Source organism: Apaloderma vittatum, unplaced genomic scaffold, assembly GCF_000703405.1.
Source record: "Apaloderma vittatum isolate BGI_N311 unplaced genomic scaffold, ASM70340v1 scaffold2763, whole genome shotgun sequence".
Taxonomy (NCBI): Eukaryota; Metazoa; Chordata; class Aves; order Trogoniformes; family Trogonidae; genus Apaloderma; species Apaloderma vittatum.
In genome coordinates, this window is record NW_009706350.1 from 1,422 (window position 1) to 28,658 (window position 27,237).

The window sequence follows — 27,237 nt, forward strand, 5'->3', positions numbered from 1 at the left end:
TGAAGAATGGTGAAGTATGAGCACAGATTTTTAAACTGGAATAGCTAGAGCAAGCAACCAAGTGAAAATCATCAAACTCTGCTACTGTAATTACATCAGTAAAAGATGTACACACATAGCTCTCAGGAAAGGAGTTGCCTAAAGAAAATCTGAAAGCTTTCACGCTTCCAGTTAAGAGACACCTCAGTAAAGAACAATTTTCTAGCTAATGCTTGCTTAGAGCCTGATCGTCTGACAGACTTATCAAGCAGATCCTCAACCTGTAGCTCACAGTTCAGAAATCAGACTTAGTTATTTTTAATGACACATTTCTTTTTTTCATTTTCATTTTTCTTTAATGTTACCAACGGAAAACTAAGAGACCATTAAGTAAAGTTCCTCACAAGTGTCAGTTTGGCAAGCCAGAGCAACACAGGATTATCTTTTGTCATATCAGTCAAATTTATGTTCACATCTTTTATATCCTCCTTCTTTGTGGGATTTGAAGCTTGTTCAGAACCCAGCTGGAGACTTGTACTCATGCTCTTCTTAAAATATTGTGATGATTTTATTGCTTGAATTTCTGTAGCTTCTGCCAGTCTTCATAAGACACAGGGTTTAGTAAGTATGTTCCAAAGTATATATATATAAGTATATTCCAAAATCCTACTCTTCATTTGTGCGATAAGAAAAACAATGATAACAAAAGCCTCCATGATTAAATCCTTAGTTTTGTCCCTTATATCTTGTTTCACTTGTCACACTTGTTTTCACTTGTTCACTTGTACACAGAAGTTAGCAGTAGAAGAGAGAAATGCAAGATGCTTCAGGGTGCCAGAAAGGTATCAAAGGAAGTAACAGACTTACACTAAGGCTGGAGAAAGATGCAGCTGTGGCCTGCATGGTGTAAGAGCAATCCCCTTCTGTAATAGTGTGTATCATTAGTATTATCAAAGATACTTTGTAGTGATAAGTAAAAGTTACCCAAATGCCTCCTTCTGCCACGCAGAAGGCGCTATCAGATGTTAGTAAAGGCTGGTTCCCAGAGAACCAAATTGGGAGTCCCTGCCTTTTAACAACAAAAGCTTTCTGCGGTAAACCAGGCTCCTTCCACAGTCCTTCATCTGTCTTCCTACCTTGGCACTTGAAGTACTTACTTACAAATACTTACTCAGCCTTCATGCAGTTGTACAGATTGCATACCTGCTTCCCACTTGGTCATTAAGATTACCAAAAGTGTGAATAAATTCCTCTATGGCAGGATTTTGTTTGAGCAGTATCAGGCACAGTACACTGTTAAGGCACAGCCTGTTTCACTTTTGTGGTTATGCACCATGTATCTTTTCCTTAAGACACCCTGCATTGAATTGTGCAGGATACTTGCAGGATGACTCTAGAAAAGGGTATTTCACTCCCAGTCTTGAGATATTCATTGTGCTGGACCTTGTGATGCCAGCAGATTTTGGGTTTGTTTGTGGTTGGTTGCTTTTTTTTTTCCCCCCAGCAGTGGAGAAATTTGAAAGAAGTAGAGGCTTCTGACTCATAGTCACAGAGTGAAGAACTGAGGTGAGCTAAGCCTAACAACCTCCCACTGTTTGTTACCACTCCTTTCCTGGAGCTAACCACCAGACATCACAGTTTGGTGAAGAGACAAAGCACCTCTGCCTCAGTCATTTGAAATTAAAAATAGATGCCCTGGGGCATGCATACTTCATCCACAATTTAAGTTAAGATGCTGGGTCGGCAATTTAAGTTAAGATGCTGGGTTATGAAATGGAGCAGCTGATCCACGGCACACATTCTGCTCTGTCAGCTCAGTTACAGGGGTTGCAACCTCTGGCAAACAGGTAGAGCAGACTCATGCATGTCCTCAGTGGCATTTCTGAAAATAGCCTAGCTATTTGATAACTATACCAATGCAGTTTCTTCTGTGTAATCAGCTGCCGTGATTGCTTATGAAATACCATTTTAGTCACCAGTGGTGGAAGAAATGTTGATAGGTAGAAGTGTATGTATAGTGTGATCTCTACAGTGAAGACAAAAATATGGAAAAACCCCTTTTCCGAAGGCTGGAGTTTTGTGAGAATACTGTGAATCCAGTGAGAATGCTGCCAGAACTTGATGAAAAATGGATTACAAGACAGGAGTTACTGACTTTTGTTTTTTCTTTCCAGAGAGCTTGCTAGAGACCTTAATTCTGCTGGCACAGCTATCTATAATATTACTGTTGAAATCTATAGGAAACACATGCACATGTTGTGTGTAGAGCAAAAGTTAATCCTACATAGTGTTTATGGTACATTTAGCAAAACATACAGTGAAACACAAAATCATAGGATGGTTTACATTGGAAGGGACCTTTAGAGATCTTCTAGTCCAGTGTCCCAGGGACAGGGACATCTTTCACTAGATCAGGTTGCTCAAAGCCCTGTCTAACCTGACCTTGAAAACTTCCAGTGATGGGGCATCCTCTTTCTCTGGGCAACTTCTTCCAGTGTCTCACCATCCTCACTGTAGAAAATTTCTTCCTTAGATCCAGTCTAAATCTACCCTCTTTCAGTTTAGAACCATTGCCCCTTGTCCTGTCACTACAGGCCTTAGTAAAAAGGCCCCCTCCATCTTTCTTACGAGCACCCTTTAAGTATTGAAAGGCCACAGTAATGTGTCCCTGGGGCCTTCTCTTCTCCAGGCTGAACAACCCCAATTCTCTCAGCCTTTTTTCATAGGAGAGACGTTTTAGTGCTCTTATCATTTTCATGGCTCTTCTCTGGACCCACTTCAACAGGTCTATGTCTTTCTTGTTCTGGGAACCCCAGACCTGAACACAGTACTCCAGATGGGGTCTCACCAGAGCAGAGAGAGAGAATGACCCTTTTTGATCTACAGGCCACGCTTCTTTTGATGCAGCCTAGGATGCAATTGGCTTTCTGGCCTGTGAGTGGATGTTGCCAGCTCATGTCCAGCTTTTCATCCACCAACACCCCCAAGTCCTCTGCAGGGCTGCTCTCAATCCCTTCATCTCCCAGCCTGTATTGATACTGGAGGTTGCCTTGACTCAGGTGCAGAATCTTACACTTAGCTTTGGGGAACCTCATGAGGTTCATACGGGCTGACTCCTCAAGCTTGTCAAGGTCCTTCCAGATGGCATCCCCTCCCTCAGGCATGTCAATTGCACCACTCAACTTGATGTCATCTACAGATTTGCTGAGGGTGCACTCAATCCCACTACACTATTGATGAAGATACTAAACAGCACTGGTGCCGGTATAGACCCATGACGGACACCGCTTATCACCAACCTCCATCTGAACATAAAGCCATTGACTACTACCCTCTGGTTGTGACCATCCAAATTCCTTATCAATCTAACAGTCTATCCATCAAACCCATGTCTCTCTAGTTTAGAGGTAAGAATGTTGTGGAATGGGGCACCTTGCCTATGAGGAAAGGCTGAGAGAGTTGGAATTGTTCAGCCTAGAGGAGAGAGGTGGAAACTGGAGAGACTTTAGAGTGGCTTTCCAGTACTTAAAGGGGGTCTGCAGGAAACATGGGGAGGGACTCTTTATCGGGAAGCGTAGTAATAAGACAAGGGTTAATGGTTTTAAACTGAAAGAGGGTAGATTTAGATTAGATATTAAGAAGAAATTCTTTACCATTGAATCATAGAATCATAGAATGGCCTAGGTTGGAAGGGACCTTAGAGATCATCTAGTCCAACTTCCTTCTCATGGGCAGGGACGCCTCTCAGCTTGACCTGGTTACTCAAGGGCTCATCCAGCCTGACCTTGAACACCTCGAGGGAGGGGACATGCACAACTCTGGACAATTTATTCCAAAGTCTTGCCACACTCGTACTGAAGAATTTTTTTCTAAGATCCAATCTAAATCTATTCTCCTTCAACTTAAACCCATTTCCCCTTGTCCTATCAGTGGACACTCTTGTAAAAAGCCTTCCTGTAGGTTCCCTTCAGGTATTGGAAGGCAGCTATTAGGTCCCCCCAGAGTCTTCTCGTCTCCAGGCTGAACAAACTCAGCTCTCTCAGCCTGTCCTCATAGCAGAAGTGCTGCAGCCCCTGGATCATCTCTGTGGCCTCCTCTGAACACACTCCAACAGATCTATGTCCCTCTTATGGTGGAGACACCAGAACTGGATGCAGCTCTGTTCAGCTCTGTTCAGCTGCTTTGACCTGGAACGTAGTTTCCCAGGGAGTCCCATCCACTAATTCCTTAAAGAACTGAAAGTTACTGTCTGAAGATTCAACTTTCTGACTCTACTCTTCAGCTAGTCCATATCCCTCAAGATTGTGAATCCCAGCAGGACATGATCGTTGCTGCCTAGGCTGCCACGTATCTTGACATTATCCCTAATTATTTCATCCATGTTGATAAGCAACAAGACTAGTAACACTTCCCTTCTGGTTGGGCTGTCTCATCACCTGGGTTAATAAATTACCCTCAGAACACTCCAAGAGTCTGTTGGTCTGCTTACTTCTTGCTGTGGTGCTTTTTGAGCAGATGTCAGGGTGATTCAAGTCCCGCAGCAGGATCAGAGCCTGGGAGCATGATGCTTCTTGCAGCTGAAGTAACAACATTGCATCAACAGGCTCCCCTTGGCGCAGCTTATAGTAAACACCAGCCATGTGGCTTCCTTTGTAGGCTTGGCCCCTAATTTTTACCCATAAGCTCTCAACCTGTTAATTTCTGTTTTTCTAAGACAGCTCTGTGCTGTCAATCCATATTTTATTTTTATTTTTATTTTACATTGAGGGCAAGACCCATCTTCCTTGCCCATCCCTTCCAAACAGTTTATAGCCACCAATCGCAACCCTCCAGTCTCACAATTCATCCCACCATGTTTCAGTGGTAGCAATTAGATTGTAGCTTTCGGGCTGCAGAGTGGCTTCCATCTCCTTCCTGTTTGTAATTCTAGTGTCTTTGAAAATAGCCATCACAAAGACCAAAACAACTGAAATAGTGATAAGAAGTTCCTGTAGCAAAAGTAGATGGATTTTTTGATCAAGTAATTCGAGGTTTGGCAAGCTGCTTACAGTTTATTGTGGAGTCTGAAAGTCCTGAGAACCTGGAGAAACAGGTTGGGTAGCAAGAAACAGACATCCTGGCATAGCTGGGAACCAGGAGGGTTTCCTTTGGAAACCTGCCACGTGTCTTCAAATGGATTCAGCATAATCATGCTCTACTGCAAAATGCTTTGATTTCAACAAATTATCCATTATCCCAGAATGAGAAGTACCACGTTGAAAAACTCCAGCAGGACATCTCCTGTGTGGTTTAGGCACTTTAAAAACCTTTCCTAAGTGTGTCTTGTTACTCCTGTATTACAAATAAGGCTGCATCAACACATAATCAGTGCTGGAGAAACCCTTGGAAGTTCTCAGACTTTCAGATAAATACTCAAATATATGTTGACTTATTCAGTTCTTAAGGTCAAAAAAAAAAAAGCTTCTGTGTTCTTTATCTAGGACTTTTTATAAAGCTGAAATTTGTGAAAGAATAGGATTTTGTGTAATACTTTGGTATTTCTATTCCCTTGAAGTTTTTGATTTAAACTTTGTTCCATTCTTAATTATTCTCAAAACAACACATGTGCTTTTTACCTCAGAGCAATTTTCTGAGGATAGGGGCATGCACTGCAGAACAAACTGCAGTTGTGAGTGACCAAGGGAGAAAAGAGCATGATTTCTTAACAATAGTATTCTCAGATCAGATCTTGAGACTTATTAGACCTGTAGTCGGAGAAAAAAATGATGAGTCCAACACAGACTCTATAATCCATAGCCCACTTCAGATTTTATAGTTTTCATGATTTTCCATGATATCAAGATTGAAAGTCAAAGAACAGGGCAATAGCAGCTCCTCATGTTGTTGCAGAGTCAGAAGATAGCGTACAGCCTAGCAAGAGGAGGTGAACAGGTAACCAGCTTTCCCTGAGGATGAGGTTTTCAGTTGGCAGTCAAATTCAGGCACAAGTTAAGTCATGCCTTGGGTCATAGTCCCTCTGGTATCTTTTCCATTGCCTGCATTTGAGCCCATAGTCAAACCACATTACAGCAGCTCAGCTACTGCTTTACAGAGAAAAATGTAGAGTGAGAGCACACAGGTTGGAGCACTGGTACGTGATAGTCTGTACTGTTACATTGTCAGCGGGCTAGCTAGGCAATGCTTGGACACAGCTTAGGAAATAGCATGGGCCAGTGACTGTTAGTGCAAGGAAGAAGGGATGAAGCCATCCTTTTTTAGTTGTGGAAGAGGGTTCTGCAGTAGTTGCATGTATATATGTGCACTATATAGCTGTATTTGGTCCTATATATGTGTTCATATGACATATGTTCATATGGTCATTTCAGGTTCAACAAGACCAAGTGCCGGGTCCTGCACTCGGGTCACAACAACCCCAGGCAGCGCTACAGGCTTGGGGAGGAGCGGCTGGAGAGCTGCCAAATGGAAAAGGACCTGTAAGTGTTGATGGACAGCCGGCTGAACGTGAGCCAGCAGTGTGCCCAGGTGGCCAAGAAGGCCAACGGCATCCTAGCCTGTATCAGGAATAGTGTGGCCAGCAAGACCAGGATTGTCCCCCTATACTCGACACTGGTCAGGACACATCTCAAATTCTGTGTTCAGTTTTGGGCCCCTCATTGCAAGAAAGACATTGAGGTGCTGGAGTGTGACCCAAGAAGGGCAGAAAAGTTGTTCTAGAGCACAAGTCTTATGAGAAGCAACTGAAGGAACTGAAGTCATTTAGCCTGGAGGAAAGGAGGCTGGGGTGAGACCTTATTGCTCTCTACAACTACCTGAAAGGAGGCTGAAATGAGGTGGGGATCGGTCTTTTCTCCCAAGTAGCAAGTGATGGGACAAGAGGAAGTATCCTCATGTTGTGCCAAGGAAGGTTTACATTGGATGTTAGGAAAAATTTCTTCACGGAAAGAGTCATGAAGCACTGGAAGAGGCTGCCTAAGGAAGTGGTTGAGTCACCATTCTTGGGGGTATTCAAAAGACATGTAGATGTGGTGCTTAGGGACATGTTTTAGTGCTGGACTAGGCATTGCTAGATTAGCAGTTGGAGTTGATGGTCTTTAAGATCTTTTCCAACTTATTCCATTCCATTCCATTCCATTCCATTCCATTCCATTCCATTCCATTCCATTCCATTCCAAACTGTGGGGTTTTGTTTTGTTTTGTTTTGTTTTGCTTCATGAAGTTCTATCAATTCAGTGACACATTATTTGTAATATTTTTCTTGCTACTGCATTTCTATTTGTGGTACATTAGGAAGTGTTTTTCATTGTCCATCTTCTTTGATAACACACATTACATGATAACATTCTCTGTATAAACTGTGCTGTGCCACTTGCCCTTATGTGCCAAAAACAACACAGTGGCCCATTTTAATTACGAGGGACATAGCCTCAGAGGCTAACAAGCAGTCAATGCATTAAGCTCTGGTATCACAGGATGTTGCATCTGAGTTCTGTACTTGATGAAGATGACACTGGAGCATGGATGATCAGGAAGAATGCCAAAGGGTGAGTTTCAAATGCCCCTTTTGCAGACAATGCTGTGAAGACTTTTGAAAGGGTAGATAAATAGCAAGAGGCCAGAGTACGGATGAAAGCAGGCAAAAGCCTTGTAATCTGGTATTTTTCTTGTGGACTTTGTCTTCATTTGCTAGCTAACCCCAAACAGACTTTCTTTTTTCTGCCTATCAGCAATGTGTAAATAAAACTCTCACAGTGCATTCTATAAATAGGCACAATTCCTTCATTACAAATGACCTTTCTACTCTCAGATTGGTTGCACAGAACATGAACCATGTCCAGGTGGAGGTCATAGGATGTAGCATCTTGTGAGAGTCCATCTAAGCATGAAGTAAATGTTGGGTTTGGGTTTTTTTGCAGTGCTATTGCAGTTTGCCCTAAAGCACCAGGTGTGTACAAGAGGCTGTGGTCCAGCAGTGCCAGGCCTGTGATATTGCATGAATTTAGTCATATTAGGGCTGATATAAGGCTGGTTTGAGCATGTCCAGGAGTCCACGGGGGCAGAAGTTCTTTGTGTGCATGCCGCCACCCCGTAGACTGCTATACCTCTTCATACTAAAGGTATAGATGAGGTCTCTCAGGATACCAAGGCAGAGCACTTAGCAGTTGATGGGATGCTTGAGGGAATTCTGCCAAGTCATACAAATAAGAAAAAGTGCCAACGTTCGGATTTACTTTTCTCTACTTGCATTAGACTTAGAAAGGATAAGGCTGTAGCAGGTACTGCTTCATTGGCTTGAATTTTGTGTAAACCATACTCATGTCAGTGAGATACTGGTAGTAGCATCCTGAGGGAACAGCTTTGGGGGTGGGAGTGTTTTGTCACCCATCTTCTGTGATAACATAGATCCTATTACAACCCCTTTTGAAAGTCTGAATTATGGAATATTAAAGGTACACAATGAATTTCTTTCAGAACATTGCATTTTCTGATGCAGTTTCTGGATCAACAAATTTCTTGGAGTCATGCCCCCAGGATATTAACTAATGAGAGTAGCTGAGGTAGCCAAACTGTAATATAAATGTATTATGTAGCCATATTGCTCATCTGAAGGGTATATCCAGTAAACTGCTTTGGATACTGAGGGATTTGTCTCATTATTTTGTCCACTCTGGACTATGAAGTCCACATCCGACAATGAAGTCATGATCTTCAGACCTGAAGAGTGGAAAAGTCAAAAGAGTGGATCTGAAGTGTTTCCTGCACTATAACGTTTCTGCTGTTATTGCTCCATTTCCTCTTGATTCTCTGAGCCATGCTTTTGAGCTTTCACCTCATTTTGGAAACTACAAGACAACAATTTGTGCAGCAGAAGGTTGCAGCTTGGCTTCACCCAGTCCCAAGATGCTGCAGGACTGACTTCTGGCCATGCAGCGACTGGAGAAGAAAGAAACACAGTGGTGCTCATGGGATTTCCAAGGGGAAATCCAGGACTGCACGCTTTTCAAGAATTCCCTTTGATGCTTGGTTACAGCATTCAATAAGACCATCTAACTGGCCATGGGACACTGACATTTTTAGCAATTTAGCTAACAGAGTCTTGGATGGTTCTTGTGTTGTAAGAGCTGTGAAGTTAGTGCTGTAACATATTTTGTCTTGGTTGTGTAGATTGGACTGGGAATAGAGGTTTTACGAGATTATTTTCTACTGCTAATGGGCTTTGAAAACATAACCTCTGGATGGTGGGAAATACAATCTAACAACATACTACACTCTAACAATCCTAACAAAGATATAAGAGTATCCCACCTAATTTCTCTGGAGGGAACCAGCTAGTATAACCTCTAAAAGAGAATGCAGAAGCATTCCTAAGACTGCAGAGGCATGCCTAGGATTCCTTTGGAAGATGCTGAGGACAGGATTGACATTCAACATTTTGTAGACCAGAGTACCCACTACATGCTTACAAACATTAAGATCTGATTTTCAGTATTATTGTGTGTGGAGAGGATAACATACTTTCTTTTCATAGTCTTATCAGTCAGTTCCTATGCAAACTGTGTCTCATGTAGTCTGCCTAAGTGTGGGACAAGGTCTCTTTATTACATGTATGCTGAAAGGGAGGTATCTTTTTGTTCTGTGAACTAGGATAACAATGGCAATTACTAATGGTGGAATTTGTCCAGAAATGGGGCAATGAAGTCTTGCTTAATGCAAGTTCAAAGACTGTAATATTCTCAGCATGGGCACAGAGAATCAGGATTTTGTTCTTCCAATACTTAAGCAAAAATTGTTTTCTCCAGTTTAGGGATGCATTTCTGTACTCATTTTGTACTTTATCCATATAAACCTTGTTTACTTAGTTAAATTTGTAATAGTCACAGTTTCAATAACTAATATGTATACATTTCTTCATTAAAGTCACGTAGGATAGCATTTCCCTGGAGAAGGTGTATCAGAACTCAATAAAATATGTGTAACATGATTGCATTAGTCAAATACACACAATTATTGACTTGTTCAAATGCACACTCTTTTCATGTATTTATGCTTTCATTCTTAAAACAAAAAAAGCTCAAACATTATTATTTTTATGCAAAGGCAATAGATATATTCATTCTCATCTTTTTAGTTTTTGCCATCCCTAAATGTAAATCAATATTTTACAACTATATAATTGTATTCAAATCACTAAAGGAAGGAAGGTGGTATCTTGTGTTTTCTTCCAATTCTTTTTAATGGAGTCTGTAGCTGTTATAATCATGACAGGTGTTGCACTTAGAACACCACTGTTGTTCCAATATCTGTGACTAAATTTACAGAAAACCTGAAATAGAAATAATGGGCTGTGAATTTCCTCATTTATTTCAGTTATGCGAAATGGCACCTTGAAATTAGCTTTAAAAATTTGTGCTGATAATTATGGGAAGGACATATCTTATAGTTTCTTCTGAAGCAAATCTAATTGCAGGAGGTCTGTGTGGATAAAATGAAGAACGATGCTCAGCCTATAGAAATTTGTGTGTTAAGGTCTTCAAGAACATATTGCCTGATCTGTCGAGGAGATCTCAGCTGGTTTTGTTGCATCCATTTAGCTTGAAGACAGAGCCAGCTTTCATCAGTTTGGGAAATGTTATGTCAGGTAATATGTAAAAGGCTATGAGATCATGAAACATTGATAAAATATATTTTATGTCTGTAAAGCAGCTAAGACCTACACTGGGAGCTGTAAATTCAGGTAGTGATGCACTGAACTATGAGATCACGAAACATTGATAAAATATATTTATTTTATGTCTGTAAAGCAGCTAAGACCTACACTGGGAGCTGTAAATTCAGGTAGTGATGCACTGAACTGTACACATAAGCAAAAAAAAATTTTTCCTCAGTCTCTATATTTAGGAATTTCCTTCTCTTTTGTAATCCAGTCTCAGATTTAATTAAAACAGGGATTAAAATATCTGTAACTGCACACTCAAGTATAAGCTACAGCGTAGTCCTTAACAGCAGAAATGCACGTCTGTCTTATTTTTGTAAACCTGTTGCTTTCCGTCAGAGGCAGGCAAGCTAGTGTTTCAAGGTAGTGATGAACATGGACTAGGCTGAAACATTATGTCCCAGGTCCAAGGCATTTCTAAAAGTTGTGCCTGTGGAGTACATGCCTGTTCTCCTTGCAAGGAGCACAGTATTTTTCTCATTTTTGAGCACACTGTTGCCAAAGTACAAAACCAGGCCTGGAATTTTCAGTGTTGTGCAACGCTGTACTTAACGCTGCAAGTTTGATGGATTGGTATTTGCAATGCCAGGGAGTTTGTTTGTTTGATTTTTTTTTAAATGCTTCTAGTGCGTGTGCCAGTGGTTGTCTCCAAGCTGCACCATTTGCTTAATTCAGCTCCTTCCTTCATGCACAAATGGGTTGTAGCGTATGTCTGGGTCTGTTTTGTGCCACTGGCAGCAGTGGGAACTGCATCAATAATTTCAGAGGAAGGGGAATTAGGATCTGCAGAATGATGCAAGTTGTATCAAATACTAAATAATGTTCCTTAACAAGGCAAAACATTTCTTTCATTACTTTTCAGTTGCCTTTGCCCCCAGCTTTTATCTTCTTTTTTTCATAAATGTGAGAAGTCAAATTAATCTCAGGTGTAAGACTGCCAAACCAGCCTTGAATTTCTTTGATTATTCTTTCTGACTCTTTATACTTTGAATCCAGCAACAAGAGCCAGAGACTAACTAGGTCTTACAAGCTGAGATATTGGGCTGCTTATTTGTTTGGCAGACTCATCTCCCATTCAGCGTCAGAAACAAAGACACATCTACTTGTATCATGGCATTTATCCATTCACTCGTGAGTCACTTTATTTTCTTTGTGTATTAGGTATGCTACAGGTCAAACGCTTTGCTTCCAATAAAAACCACTTACTCTCTCTGTAAGTAACTGCGTGATCAAATCCTGAGAGAATAGGAGGGAAGGGACCCAGAAGATGTTAAAAACTAATCCTGCACTCAGAGAAGTTAAGCAATAAAAATAGGGTGCACAGCTGGCAAGACTATGGAGAGAAAGTTTAAAAAAAAATTATCTCCAGAGTGTAAGACTACAATTGAGGGATGAAAGTAGTTTCAAAGTGGCTGAACAAAAGGGAGGGAGAAGTTAAAATGATGAAATGGTAAATCTACGTGGGATCCATGAAAACAAATGATAAGCAGAAAAAGCAGAACACACAAAACATTCCTATCTGTAAGCCAGAACAAATGATCAGGACAACAACTTAACATGCTTTTCAAATTTTTCATGTAAGGAAAACGGTGACAGAAATAATGAGGGAAACAATTTTAGAAATGATAGTGGAATTGAAAGACTTCTGTTCAATGGTTTTCTCTCTAGTGACCTGAAAGTTTTGTTGTTCTAAGTATAAACCAGGCAGTGTTAATTTACCCTCAAACGAGAGCAATCATAATTTATTTTAAGTTATGTGTATTTACATTATGTATGTGGTATACAATGGCTTTATTTTAAAGAATCTGTCTCTGTGGAATCATAATTTTTGCTCTTTAGGAGCCAGGTGGATTGGAGTACAGTATCTGGACAGAGAAGTGGCAACTCCGTGCACTCCTGATCTAGCAGAGATGGAAAAAAGTCTGAGGAGCCCCAGTCTTGTAGAGACAACTGAATCTTCTTATCGACAACAGAGCATAGGTATTCTCCTTTACCTCAGTGAGAGTTTGTGTTTCTGGAGCAGAGCAATCTGTTTTGCAACCTTTCTGGTCCCAGTATGTTTTTGTATACATGGTAGTAAGAAGCATCAAGCGTATAAGGTATCTTGCATAATGAAGAACTCAGCAGATACCATTTTACTCGGGACTGAAGGCTGTTTTCTCTGCTGAGGGCAAACATACTGGCTCAAGCCTCTGTGTTTTATAACCCAGTTTTATAACGCCAGTAGTACAAATCATCCCACTGTCATTCATCAGGCGTTCATAATTTCTGTTAAAAAAATAAGCTGTGCCACTGTGAAAAAAAAAAAAAAAAGGTTAGGTCATTTGTTATAAGGACTAATTATAAAATCCATGACTCTGTTATTTAACATGCAGTTCACTTTAAGTCTATTGGCCATGCTCCCTTCTGTATTTCCTGAACATGGTCCTACAAACAAGTTTTCTGGAGGGGTGAGGGCTGACGCAAGGAATTTGAAACTCAGCTGAGAGAGGAGAGTTACTTTTAGTATTTGTGATTGTGAGTGTTTGCTGCTGTGTCTAATAGGACCTCTGACTTAAAAGATATTGTCTAGCTTATGAAGTAAAAACAAATATTACAGAACAGATTCCTGTTTTCATATTAAATCCTTACCAAATTAGAACAAGAAAAATAAAGTATTCTGAGATATCAAAAGTCTTGGAATTTTCCATGTCTAGCTGATCGGACACAGAAAGTAAAGACTAAAGAGAAGAGTTTTTATGCTTGCAGTTTAAATAGGATGAGGTTAATATTGTCTTCCGAAATGTAATCTCTTTCTACTGTGATAGGGTATCATGTTTCTAATTTTAATTAGAGAAGTGGGTGGGTTAGACCAGTAAAACTGAGATTTGGGTTAGGGTGTGGATTTGTAGCCCTACTCCTCCCTGTAAAGACTGGGACTGCTTGTGTCTGGACTCATCTTTACAACTAATTTGCAGTAATTAAAGGGTGCCATGTGGCGTGGGGCTAAAGAGAAACACAATTAAAATGTAATGCTTCTCCTTCAGTATCTGTATCCTTATTTTTTTCAAACCATCTTCAGTGCTCTGATGAGTTTAAGTCTTCCTGTATCACATACTGTGCAAGCAGAAATATGTGAGTGAACTGTTGCCAATGGCTCTGAGCAAGTACAGGGCATGTTTCAGATTACACTGTGTTTTCTTGTTCAGATCTGATCTCCTTGCTAGGAAAGGCTGAGAAAGGCAGCTCTAGGGGATTTACTTCTAGCAGCAGCAGCAGCACATGATCCATCAATCGCGTGATTCTCACCACCGAGGACTAATGGGGAGGGTGAAGAAAAAGTGAACGCTGCCTTGGGGAAGCAACAGCATTTTCTTCTGCTTGTCGGGCCACTCCACCACCCGGACGCTTCATGGCTTCTCCCAGGTTGGAAACGTACTGCTGCCCAAACCGAGATGCAGCTACGCAGCTAGTGATGAACTTCCAGCCTGAAGTCTTCTGCGGTGTTTGCATTGGCAGTGCCTCCATCAGTCTGCTGCTGACCATCCTGCAGCTCCTGCCGAAGAAGGGACAGAGCCCGCGGAAGATGCCCAAAGCCTCCTCCTCTTCCACCATCCTTCTCCTTATCTCCATTTGTGACATCCTTGGTGGCTTAGGTAAGCACCAGCTTGATGTCCCTCACTCTTGCTGTAGCAGGCTGTTGTTGCTGTGAGGTACCATAGCTAAATGAAGCTGGTGAGTGGACAACAAAGATTTCTGATGGAAACATGCTGTATGTATTCACAGGAAGATTTGGGCTGAGGTCAGAAAACCTTTGAGGGAGGACGGTCTTGTTTAGTAGTTACATTTTTGAAGTAAAAGCTCTTGACAGATCTACGCCAAAATCTCTGCTTTAAAACAAATTAAAATCCAAAACAGTGGCTGGTTCTCAGAGTAAGGCATAAAAGTGGAGGCGAGGCAGCACATTTAAAACTAAAGTGCTGACATCAAAACACCTAGCCGGTCCTTAGGATTACGTTTGAAGAGCACTTCCTATACGTCTTTAAATCCTCTCATGCCAAGTTTGCTGTCTTGCTCATGTGCCAGTCACCTCTCTGGGCGCATCACATCAGGAGCAAACGAGATTGAATTGGAGCTGTGCACAGATCACTCTGGGCACAAGCTTTTGAAATGCAAGCAAAGCTCCCTTATCAAGGACAACCTGCTGCTTGGCTCCTGGCTGATAGGCTGGAGGAGTAAAACAAGAGAGAATAAAACAAAACTCATAAGTCAAAATGGAGCCAATGTGTCTAAATCTGTCCCATCAGTCTATGGCATTTACAGCCAAATTAGGTATAAGTTACCATGACACATGCATGAAAAACCAGGATTAGTTTGTTTCTACAATAACACTTTTGTCCTCACATTAGTTAAGAGAAGTAGTACTATTTAGTAAGTCTCTCTTGCTGCCTGGGGAGAAAATGAAATTTCAGATCTTTTCTCCTTTCATACCTAGCCACATTCTCTCATGGTACATAATGTGCCAGTATTAAACTATAGAGGAGTAAATAAAGAAAGAGAGATATGGAAAAAATGTGTGTGCATTCATCCAGAAAAGGTCCTTTCAGTCAGGTGAAGCCAGCAATAAAGTTATTTTTCTCCCTTTCACTCAAACTCAAACCATTTAGCCATCATCTTTAGATTAGACTCAGTTTGGTGGGTGAGAAACCCTTCTCTCTTGGTGAGAAAACTGGTTGTTTTGTTCTGCTCTATGTTGAAGCCTTAATGCCTATTTCAAGGCAAACAGAAAATCTCACTAACGAACTGTAAGTTCATTTTAAAAAATGGATATTGTTCTCACCTAATTCCAAACAACTGCTTTGTTTGGTTCTATGACAGAGGGGAAAAAAGCTGCTTGTAAAAATAAAGACAGCAAAAACTGGGAAATAACTTTTTTTCTGCAACGAGAAATTACAGAGAAAGGGACATTATCATAGGTCCCTTTCAACCTGGTATTCTATGATAGGAATACATGCCAGTAAAATTGTTAGTAGTTACTGTTTTAGGTCAATCTGTTAAATACTACCCAATTTATTTTAGGGGAGTGTGTGACAGTATCTGTAAGTAAATGAGATTCTAATCTGCATAATATTTCAGGTCCCAGCAGGTTCAGACTCTTGGGGCTACTTCCCCTGAGCGATTACATCGATGTTTAAATAGCGCAGTTGTTCCTGCTGTGCTCCTCTGCAGCCACAGCCTTCCTGTGGTCACACAAAATCTGGGCTGCGATGCGAAATATGTGGCCAGGGAGAAGCATGTGATTCAAATCATGCCAGGAGATTCAAAGCATTAATGCTTTTTTTTTCCCCCCCCTTTTCTTTAGGCATGATCTTCAGATCAAGTGTATGGCTGGGCTTCCCAAGCTTCATAGCTAACATTTCTGTGGCGAATGGGACAGATGTGTGGCCTTCTGCTTTCTGTGTGGGGAGCGCGGTAGGTACAGAGATCACCTCCCTTTCCTCTTGCTCCCTGCTGAGACTCTCTCCGCGTGAGGGGTCTGAAAGGCAAACCACTGTGTCCAAAAGGAAATTCAGCCGTGAGTCAGAGCCTGGATATGATGGTTTCAGCCTCTGCCGCGCCCCTGCAAGTGCATTCATGCCTCCTTCTGAAAGCTGGGATGAGGGCGGGCGGCGTGCCAGATGCTGCACGGTGCGCCTGAGGACGCAGGGCAGCGCAGGTCAGACTGGTCCCAAGCGTTCGGCAGGACTCGTTCATCGCGGGCGTGCTGGCGTAGCAGGGGGTACAGCTGTACCCAGGTCAGAGATATGGAAGTGTGAAGGAGTAGATATCCCCAAATGGGCTTGGAAACCACCCATTTGGTTTGCACCGGCACAGCATCGCTGGTGCCCCGGTGGCTTTGTTGCACCCGCGCAGTGAGGGTCCCTGCCCACCTCCAGCAGAAAGTGCAGCCTGCATGCTGGTGGTGAGGACTGACGGAAAGCAGCAACACGGGTAGCTCAGGTTATCTTTGGCAGCATGAGAGTATGTATTTTCGACACAGGGAGACTGCAGCACAAATGTACCCAAAGACACAAAGCTTCTGCCAGAAGGTCTGTCCCTGCCATGTAGGCCTGCCCACAACAGGGAGGTTGGTCTAGATGGTCTCTAAGGTCCCTTCCAGCCTATGCCATTCTATGATTCTATGATTCCAGCTCAGATTGCTGCCTATATGGGTGCTCAATGGCTGCAGCTGCCCAGGTCAAATTAAGTATCTTCTGGATTAAAATATGAGAATAAGAAAATGTAAATGCATTCCAAAAATGCAGGTTAAAACTCAGTCTCAAATAATGACAATCACAGTACTGTCTCAGACATATGATTTGAGTCTACAAGAAAAAAAGGCTATGTTTTTTACCAAAACATGGGTTATCACTTTAGCCAAATTCAAGAGAAACCAAATAAATGCATATATGAGCAATAACAATATTAGCTTTGCAATTTAGAGTTTAAAATACAGAAGAAGATATGCTCCATGTAAACAAAACTATTTGACTGTGATATTTTTAAAATAAAGATATATCTGCTAAATTGAATTCTGTCCTTATATGTCAACATAATAACAATTTCAGACATGATAGTGTTGAGCCACAGAAGCAAATATCAGTCGTACGCATCTATTGATTCTCAATTCCATATTACATGTTTAAGTTTTGCTTGTTAGATGCAAGTGTTGTTTTTATTTTTCTTTGAAGAAGAGGAAACCAACAACATCAATATTATGTATCAGGAATATACTATTCAAAAAGCATGTTTCTCTATGTCTTAAATTTCACTTTCTGACTCTTAAAACACACACACACACACACACACTAGTATTTTTAACAGTGACAAAGTTAGTGTATGCAGACTACTTGTTTTTCATTTGGATCTCAGGTTGGGTACTAAGTAGCATAGCGGTCTACCACAACTTTTATTTTTCCTTTCTGAGGCTCCAGCAAAGTGCTGTAATTTGAGTTACTTGCTAAATTTAGATTTAATTATATCTGAATGCAAAATAAACCTCCTTCCACTCACTTCCCCTAACATATTCTTGTGTGAGTTAATAAAATGTTTCTGATTCTGTTTTATTTTTCTTCTAGTATTATTGTTTTATTTCACTTAGCCACAAGCCAATACAAACTCCAAATAGTGAGGCCTTTAGGCATCTCCTTTGAATAACACCCTGTGGTTTGCAGAGAGGTACCCTCTCAGCCACTGTAGCAAGATGTGTCATTTTTGCTAAAATGTAAGATAGCATGTGAAGACTTTGGTTTTAAGCTCATCAGATTTATATTATTTTTGGAGGCAATCTTGTCTATGTTGGATTTTCTGGGTAGAAAGACCCCACAGTTTATTTTTGTATGCATGTGTGTATGTATAGTAAATTGTGCACTTTTCAACTGCAGCAAATATGTAAAAGTGCAGATGAAGTTGCATGCTGAGTGCTCTGGGTAAAGTGCATTAGAAGAAAGACTGGAATGTTGTTTTCTGGCTCCTGTGCACTAGGGAAATGTCACGGTGTTGGAATTAAATACTGAATAATTTGTGCCTCAAATGACTAGAGATGGGGTCTACACCCATGGTGAAAGGAAGTATTTCCCAGCTTGATTTGCCTTTTGGAGGAAGGAATGGTAAATTACTATTCACTGAAGTTTGGCTCAGCAACAAGTATGTTGTTTTCCAGCGGTGAAATGATGCTACTATGGAGTTGTGATACAGGATATTCAGATAAGAACTGAAAGAGGGCACAGAGGGAAAGTAATCTAAACATTGAAATAGTTCCAGACTGTTTCAAAAAGCTGACTTCTATGGGAAAGCAATTCTGAATTTATAAACGGAGGCAAAGACGGGTCACTTCTATAGACTCATGGGAAAAATGCATAGGATCAGCTCATGAATGCTGTGGAACTTGACTTAAACCTGTTTCTTTTGGATTTTTGTTGAAGAAATCATACAAGGGGTTTAGTATGGATAATTTTTCCAGACAGTGAGTGATATTTTTTTAATGACCTTACGCCTGTCACGTGCAGAACCCACGATGCGCAGACACACAGTGGTGATGACTGACCTCAGTTATATTTTCATGCCTCAGCTACTGAGAAACTACTAAAAGTGTAACCTAAAATTAAAGCATCCTCACTATATATTTCTTTGGGCTTCACTCAATAGCGTTCAGGTTTAGGATTGGAGAGGTAAATTACAGGTTCGCTAAACAACAGAATAAGCTATAAAAGCAAATGCTGCTCAATTTACTTGTGACTTGACCCATTGGCTGCAGCAACGTTGCTCCTGTGATTTTGAGTAAGATTTCATACTTCAGAATGTCAGCTGGAAAACACACATATTTAAAGAACAAATCACCAGGCTGAAGGTTTGAGTCCCTCCCCTGTCCCCAGTGGTGCTTGAGAAGCAGCTGTGACATCTGGCATTTTTTTTCCCTGCAGATGTGGATCCAGCTAGTATATAGTGCTGGCTTCTGGTGGTTGTTTTGCTACGCTGTTGATTCTTACTTGGTGGTCAGAAGATCAGCTGGACTGAGGTATGAGAGTTAAAGCTCTGAATTTGTTGTTTTCCTTCCAACATTATATGTTCATGTTCGTCTGCAGCTAGCCAAGTGTGGAAGTGAAGCTTGTACAAACAGGTGATGTTTATGCAGTTACCAGGTACTGATATGGGTAAGTGGTGTGCTAAGTGCTTAAAGTGCCAGGGCAATGCTTAGATATTGGGTTTGTTTATGCCCAGTTGGAATTTAAATGTAACTTAATTCATTTAACCTTTGGAAAAACAAAGAGCTGATCAAGCTGTATAAACTTTATTGCAGCAAGATACTATTTTTGTCTCTACTCTATACATGAAATTGATTCTTGAGGGAAAAAAAAAACCAAAAAAAGTGTTATCCTGAAAATAAAAGAAGTGGGAGGGGGTAAGTCTTGATCTTCATATAGTCATTCTCCACTTTTCCCCACCAAATTTTCTATTTTACTTCTCAGTTTTGTCATTATTAAGCTTATGATCGCATTTGCAAAGTTTCTAAGAAAAACATTCTATATTTACTATATATTTTTCTGCAATGCCTGTAACAGAACCTAAACGCTCTGCAAAGTACCGTGCTATACTGCCAGACAGAAAGTATATGGTATTTCTAAGTTGATTGTTAGAAGGACAAAACTAACTTTGATTGTCACTCCTAAACATGGATTTATGTGACTGTACCCGGATGACACTGAGCAGTCAGGTAATGGAGACATGGTTGGTCTGGTTAATGTTATTGAAATGGTTATTTCTCAGTTAACTTCAGTCTGTGGATAACAAACCTGATTTTGTCAAGTCCCGTAGTTCTAGTGTGAAACAACTGGGACCAGCCTCCTTCCCTCATCCCTGTTAACCCTGTAAACCCGGGACTCATTCAGAGTGAACAACAACAGACTTTTGACACACTCAGATCTGAACCTCCCAAAGATAGGAGATGTGTTTGACTCTAAAGATAAGCATAGTTTTCTACAAATTACAGAAGGGTGGTTTATTTGACTGTTTGTCTCTCTTCTGAAGTTTTAATCTTCTAATTTGCTCTCTGCAGGAGAGAGGAAAGATGAAGGGTTTCCTTTTGGAGATTCAGGCATAAGGAAAAAGCTTTCCACACTACAAGTTGGAGGGCACAGGACAGCTGTGTGCAAGCCTGAACAACCACTTTGGCTCATCTTTTTCTGAAGGGACCCCACCTGCTTACCTTAGTTTAATGTACTGTCAGTGTTCTGCACCATTTCTTTTCTGTAAAGCTCCGTTTCAGCAAGGGTTCTATTTTTGTGTTGCGATGTGGAAAGTATAAGGTTTGATAGCTTTAATTTCGCCTGTCCTGTTTGGTGCCTGCAGTACGATCGTGCTGTACCACATGATGACGTGGGGCCTTGCGGTGATGCTCTGTGTGGAGGGAATTGCTCTACTTTACTACCCTTCCCTCTCCAGGTAAGCAGGGCTCTGGGAAAAGACTGTGAAATCATAGCACTCTCTGGTCATTTGGATGTCTTTCAGTCACCTTTAGATACACACATCCAAATGTTGGGCTTTTTTTGATTTTTGATGAACATGAGTCAGCGAGCATTGCAGAAACACCCACATGGGTTTCAGGGGGATATTAAGAGATGTGCCAGGTAATACGGGTGCTTGGGCATGATGCAGGGCTGTGATACAGATTCTGCTATGAGCTGCCTTGCTCCCACTCCTGGATTTAGCTTTGTGTTTGTTCCTTTAAATTTGAGAAAAACGCACTGACAGCACATGTTAAAAAACAACTTTGTGTCACATGCGAAGTGGTGGTGAAGGTCTGCAAATTAAAAGTTTAGCATCTGTTTGCTTCATTCCTTTTAATTTTTTTCAGTTAAAGGTGACATAGATAGAATAGCCAGAACTGTCAGCTGTGGAAAAAACGATGCATAAGCTGTTAATGGTTTCTTCTCAGCTGTGAAAATGGCTTGGAGCATGCAATCCCACATTACATCACAACCTATGCCCCACTCCTGCTAGTGCTGGTGGTCAACCCAATCCTGTTTAGGAGGACAGTATCAGCAGGTATGTTCCTAATGGCAGCATCAATCAGTATGTGCCATTTAGCTATGTAACAATGCTGCAAAAAGTCGTGCCCGCGTATTCAGTGACATGGGATAGCTCCTCATTAAATCATAAAGATACAGCAATGGCTGAGAGGGAATTGCTTATTGAAATGAAGATGCTGTCTTGATGGGAAATGTGCCTTAGAGACAGACTCCAGTGATGTATTCAAGCTAGGCTGTTATAAACATCTACTATGGATTGGCAAAGCTGATTTTATGTTACTAAATTACTCTTGATTTAAAGTATCTGAGGCAGTCTTCTTAGCTCTACTGTAGTATTGGTACCAACCTGGACTTTGGATTATAATTTATTCTGATTTAAAGGTAATATTGGTGAGATCTCATAGTTGATTTAACTTCTGGAAGCCCTGGAATTAAAAATATAATAAAATAAAATCAGAATTTTGTCACTTCTGATTCTGAGATTATGAAACAAAAGGGAGTTGTACACAACTCATCTGGGATCTTGACATTCCTCTTTAATTTATTATCCAGTACTTTGAAGAAATGAGACTGAAACAAAGCCATAGATTCGATACATTTTTTGCATGTAATATAACCAATGCTAGATGTTTACAGTACCTGAATTCATTTCTATCACCTACACATTAAATGCATAAAAACAGCAACAGAAGACTTTGTATTCTCAGCTCAGTCTTCATACCATCTACCCTACATCCTTCAGTAATACAAATTTTCAAAGGAACAGTTGTTCCTTTTAAAAATTGTTCCTATAAAAATTTGCTTTTTTATGGGAAAGTACATGCTGAGTATTTGTACATATGTATGTTCTTTTTGGTATCTCAGTAGCATGTGGCACAACTGTCTATTTTTGTTGACTTTACACTTTCAAATTTTAGAGATGTAGCCAATGCTGTATCACTTGCATAGTAAAATATGATGTGCATAATGGGATAGAATTTTAGTCTAAACATCACATAAGTGTATCATTATATCACAGATTATGTAGAAGTCATAAGCATTACCTTTTGTTATAAAAGAGAAGTATGTTGACCATTCTTTATTCTATTTTCAGTGGATTGAGAGAAGAAAAAACATCTAGTGGGATATCACTCATTTTAGGAATCTGTAATGGATGTACTTGTTTTCCTTCAGTGTTAGGCTATATGCAAGGTTTACTGATGATGGTCCTTCCAGCTTCTGAACTGCTGCTGGAGACAAATCCTTTGTTCCCTCTTTACAGACATCTATCTTCTGGATCCCTGTGCCTATAACTAACAAGATACATGTTTATTAACAAATGTAATTATATACTTTCCAGTTGCCTCCTTACTGAAAGGGAGACAAGGGATTTACACAGAGAATGAAAGACGTCTGGGGACAGAGATCCAGCTACGCTTCTTCAAAATTATGCTGGTATTCATTATTTGGTAAGAGGTGTATTATTTTGTTTTAAGATGCCTTTTTTTATTCCCAGCTGGAGAGGGCTGGAGACAATTGAGCCTGATGAGTTTGTTTGTCTTTATGGTTGGAAGGGAAGGTGTCTAAGGAAGGAGCAGTTCTAAACTGGTTCACAAAGTAGCTGAATCATGCATGTAGCATCACAAGGCTGTGAGGAAATGATAAAAATGTTTAACCAACAGGAAAACAATAACCCCAAGATACAATAGCAAAAAAAAAAAAAAAGGAAAAAAAATGGTGGGCCATAGGCTAAAGCTGTCTGGAACAGCAGCTTCTCAGGACTGTGGGCTGGTAGCCACCTTTCTGTACTCAACATTTCTCAAAGCCTTTTGTCACCAAACACATCACTGAAACCCTACAGTAACTACACTTCTAAGACTGACTTCGGGGCCCTGACTATGATTATATATATTGAAGCTACCTCTGTGGTCTGCACATCCCAAGTATGTGAAAAAAAAGCTTGAATATCAACTAGAAATGCAGGGTTATATGCCAGAAAAGAAACTGGCCTGTGATTCTGTGTGAAATTTCTGGTAATTTAATCCTTTTTTTTAGTATTCCATCTTCCTCCATGAAAATACTCCCTACCCCTACTTCAGTGTAGGACAAGAAAATAAGAGGGAGGAGAGGAGGGAAGAAGGGAAGTGAGGAAGGAGAGAGGGTACACACCTCATCCCCAAATCCCTACCCCTCTGCTCGAGCAGCACCGTCTGGTGTGAAAGATTCTGGAGTGGTAACTGAAAGTGGGGGTACACACAGCAAAATGGGGCTGAAATAGAGCCTGTTTTTTGGAGTAAAATTTTTTACTGCAATCTCACAGTTACCGCACAGCAGTAAAGGCACCAGGAGCAGTGCTCAGCTCTACGAGGGTCTGTGCAATGACCTGGCAACAAGCAGTCGCTGCTGTGACATGTTTGCCATTTGGTCACATTCTGGGTTTTCTTATTAAAAAATAATCACAGCTCTAGTTCTGGATTTTGTTCTCCTAGTAAAACATAAGCTTTAGAGTGTAAAAACTCTCAAAGGTTGCTCCAGGGAAAGGCTGAGAGAGTTCCATTTCAGAAGTTTGGAGAAGCTTCTCTTCAATCCCTGAAGTCAAATATGAGATGAATTATTCAAAGACAGCAGGTTCGGGCAACATGGGGTAAAAGAGATGCCTGCACATTTAGGAGGGGAGAGCAGGAGGTTTCATGCTGTGATAAAAATCTAATTGCAGGAAGGACATGTATAAACCCCATTAGAAAGCATGACATGGATGCTGGTGGTTTCCTTTCTGAAGCTGGAGTAGAACTATAAAGAAACACTGGTCTGATTGTTTAGAAGTCACAAGAAGTTACAGCCATTCACTATAACCTTTATTTAGTGTAGAATATCCTCAATTTCTTTCACAGGGTGAGGCCTGATTATGCTCATCCTTCTTTGAAAACAGAAATTACATTTATTTCAAAAATGTGATGGCATTTTCAAGGGTTTTAGCATCAACCTTGTTTTGCTTTGTAGTTTTTTTAATGGGCATTTTGAAAGTCTGCTGTAATGTAATCTGGAAATTCTAACTTCAGCTGGAGTTTCTGCAGCTCTTTACAATATGCATGCATATATTTGGTTTCCTTATCTGTGAGCACTCTCCTTTTAAGACATAAGCAAAAGAAGCCAGCATTCAAAATGTTCCTGTTGTGGATCACAGTTGTTAATCAACTCAGTTTTATCCTGCAATTTATTGTGCTGCAGCAAGCTCAACTAAAAAAGTGGGGTTTTTTTCTGTTCTATTGATTTCTTTGCCTCACCATAAACTAGTAGGTCAGTGTCAGCTGTTTGATCATGATCTCAGAGATTTACCAATCCGTTCGGATTGAGATTTAACATGAGAAAAAAACCCTCACTCTCCTCATTAGTGATCCTAATTTCTATAACTGGAAGGTAAAGCATATTTTACATATATATATAACTGTAATCTTCTTTACTCCTGCAATAGCTGGTCATCCAATATCATCAACGAGAGCCTTTTGTTCTATCTTGAAATGCAGCCCGATATCAATGAGATGCCCCTGAAGAACATCAGAAGTGCTGCACTGATCACATGGATTATAATGGTAGGTCAGCTGTGCTTAGTCTTAGAAATCGCTTTTGTAAGACTGGTGGACCACCACTGGTGTGGTGGGTGATTCATGATTTTTGGGAGTAGAAACACTCTGAAAATCAAGGAAGAAAAACAGAAAGAAAGAGAGAGGAAGGAGCGGGCACTGGGAGCACTTTTCACATACAAACTTTGCCGAAAATGTACTAAAGGGAAACTTCTTCTCCAATTTCCTGGAGTATGCATTCTCCCTCTGAGTAATTGCTACCCATTTTAAGATCTAGAACAGATCACTGCCATGATTTCTAGTCTAACTTTGCTAACCTCTAATGCAACGCAAGCTACAAAGTTTTAGATCATGATTCCTGAAGGTTCTGCAATGAAATGGGCATTTTTTGGTAATTCTCTGTAACTAGGGAGTAGCTGCATCTTATATCATGGTATCTGGATAATTGCTTGGGGACAAACACATGAAAAATCCTAAAAGCAATGCTCCAAAAAAACAGCCATAAGATGATGTCCTCTTACTGTATCCTGCCTTCCTTTCTCCTACTGGAGTATTTGAAAAGGGATTTTTCAGAGGTGATATTGCAAGTTCCTTCTCCAAAAGAGTTTATTCTAGAGCTGTTAAATACCTGTCAGACCTGAGCATGCTTTGTGTAATTAAGAAGTTTTGTATTGCAGGGTGATGGAAAATCAGGCAAAATGATTTGATATAACCTTCCCCCTCTGAAAAGATGTGAACACATTCATGTGACAGGGACCTTGCTTTTGCTCACCTGGAGAGCAAGAGATCAGATCTAGGAACTGAGCTGTTTTTAAAATTGACTGTAAAAATAATTTGATCTTTTCTCATGAGAAAAATGGAAAAAAAATAAAGCCACTTACTTGCCATGAGGCATTGGGAACAGAGCCTTTTTTTTTAAAAAAAAGAATCACTTAGGATTTTCTTGTTCAGTGTCTCTCCCCATTTTTCCATCCCACTTTGATGGAGATTTTCACTGCCTCAGCAATCTGCAACAATTCCAGACAGATCAATTCCCGCTATTTTAAAAAACGTGACTCTATGTGCTACTGTCTTCTCTCATTTATTTAACTTGGCTTCTAGTGAAAAATAGAATATTTGCTTTTGTGAATGAAAAAGCCTAGAGCTTGTGGGGAAATTCAGAAACACACCAGGGGACTGACCAGCTAAAATTCATGCTAGAAAACCGTTTGATGCTTACTGTTCACTGGGATGGCCTCAGCATGTTGGAACAACAGGTTGTGGTATTTCACTCCTGTTTGTTTATGCCTGCAGTGGGAACAACGCATGTTTTATGCTGAAGGGAGTGGAACATCTCCCTTATGAGGAAAGGCTGAAGGAGCTGGGTCTCTTTAGCTTGGAGAAGAGGAGGCTGAGGGGTGACCTCATTAATATTTATAAATATGTCAAGGGGGAGTGTCAGGAGGACAGAGCCAGGCTCTTCTCAGTGATGTCCAATGACAGGACAAGGGGCAATGGGTACAAGCTGGAACACAGGAGGTTCCACAAAAACATTAGGAAAAACTTTTTCCCTGTGAGGGTGACAGGGCCCTGGCACAGGCTGCCCAGGGAGGTTGTGGAGTGTCCTTCTCTGGAGACATTCAAAACCCACCTGGACGTGTTCCTGTGTGACCTACTGTAGGTGATCCTGCTCTGGCAGGGGGGCTGGACTAGATGATCTTTTGAGGTCCCTTCCAACCCCTAACATTCTGTGATTCTGTGATTCTGTAATTTTTATTTGCATGCAAATAGCATATTTTAAGGACAGCGATTGTTCAGTGAAAGGGAAGTTGTTAATGCTCGCAAAGAGTGTTGCTGGGGTTAAAAATGAAGCCTCGCTGATGTAACTCCTGTTGCACCTCTCTTTCCTAGGGCGTTCTTAATCCAATGCAAGGCTTCCTCTTCACATTAGCTTTCTATGGCTGGACGGGCTGGAAAGTGGACCTGAAATGGCGAAAAAGAGAGATACCCTGGGAATCAATGTCCTCATCAACCGTGGGTGAAAACACTTATCCCTCACCAGTGAACTACCAAAGCAACATCCATGATTCAAAGAAGATATCGACGACTGACAGCCAGCAGACTGATGAGGCTATAAGCATGTTTTCTGAAGGTAACACTAGTGGTGAGGACAGATTAATCAGGACCTCTCCCATATACCAGGGCTGGTAGTTTAGAGGTGCAGAGCTGGATCCCGCTTCTCAAGACTCATAAAACCACGTCACTGTGTGAACCGTTGCATTCTCTGGAATTAGACCTGAGCACAAGGGCTTGTTGTCATTTCCTATAGCTTGTGTGTGTGTGTGTGTGAGAGAGAGACTGTGTGAGATGGAGAGATATTATGGTTTACATCTTTATTTGCCTTATAGGAGACCTGTTAACAAGTATAAAGGCCTGATCCTTCTTCAGCAGAAGGTCTATG

At 40.8% G+C, this 27,237-nt stretch overlaps 1 protein-coding gene across 1 annotated transcript; it reads left to right on the forward strand.

Annotated features, from left to right (window-relative positions):
* The first annotated feature begins 14,020 nt into the window (after positions 1-14,020).
* Positions 14,021-26,987, forward strand: GPR143 (G protein-coupled receptor 143). The gene is made up of 8 exons (XM_009865743.1): positions 14,021-14,325; positions 16,032-16,141; positions 19,132-19,226; positions 20,558-20,650; positions 21,144-21,253; positions 22,577-22,685; positions 24,689-24,806; positions 26,688-26,987. The coding sequence occupies exons 1-8, from the start codon at positions 14,082-14,084 to the stop codon at positions 26,985-26,987; spliced, it is 1,179 nt and encodes a 392-aa protein (XP_009864045.1). The 5' UTR covers positions 14,021-14,081.
* Positions 26,988-27,237: the final 250 nt, after the last annotated feature.

Excerpts from the sequence above, each read along its gene's own strand:
- GPR143 (XM_009865743.1), top strand. The coding sequence starts at position 14,082 with ATGGCTTCTCCCAGGTTGGAAACGTACTGCTGCCCAAACCGAGATGCA. Across the intron at positions 22,686-24,688 it reads ATGCTGGTATTCATTATTTG|CTGGTCATCCAATATCATCA; the intron begins GTAAGAGGTGTA and ends CTCCTGCAATAG. Across the intron at positions 24,807-26,687 it reads TGATCACATGGATTATAATG|GGCGTTCTTAATCCAATGCA; the intron begins GTAGGTCAGCTG and ends TCTCTTTCCTAG.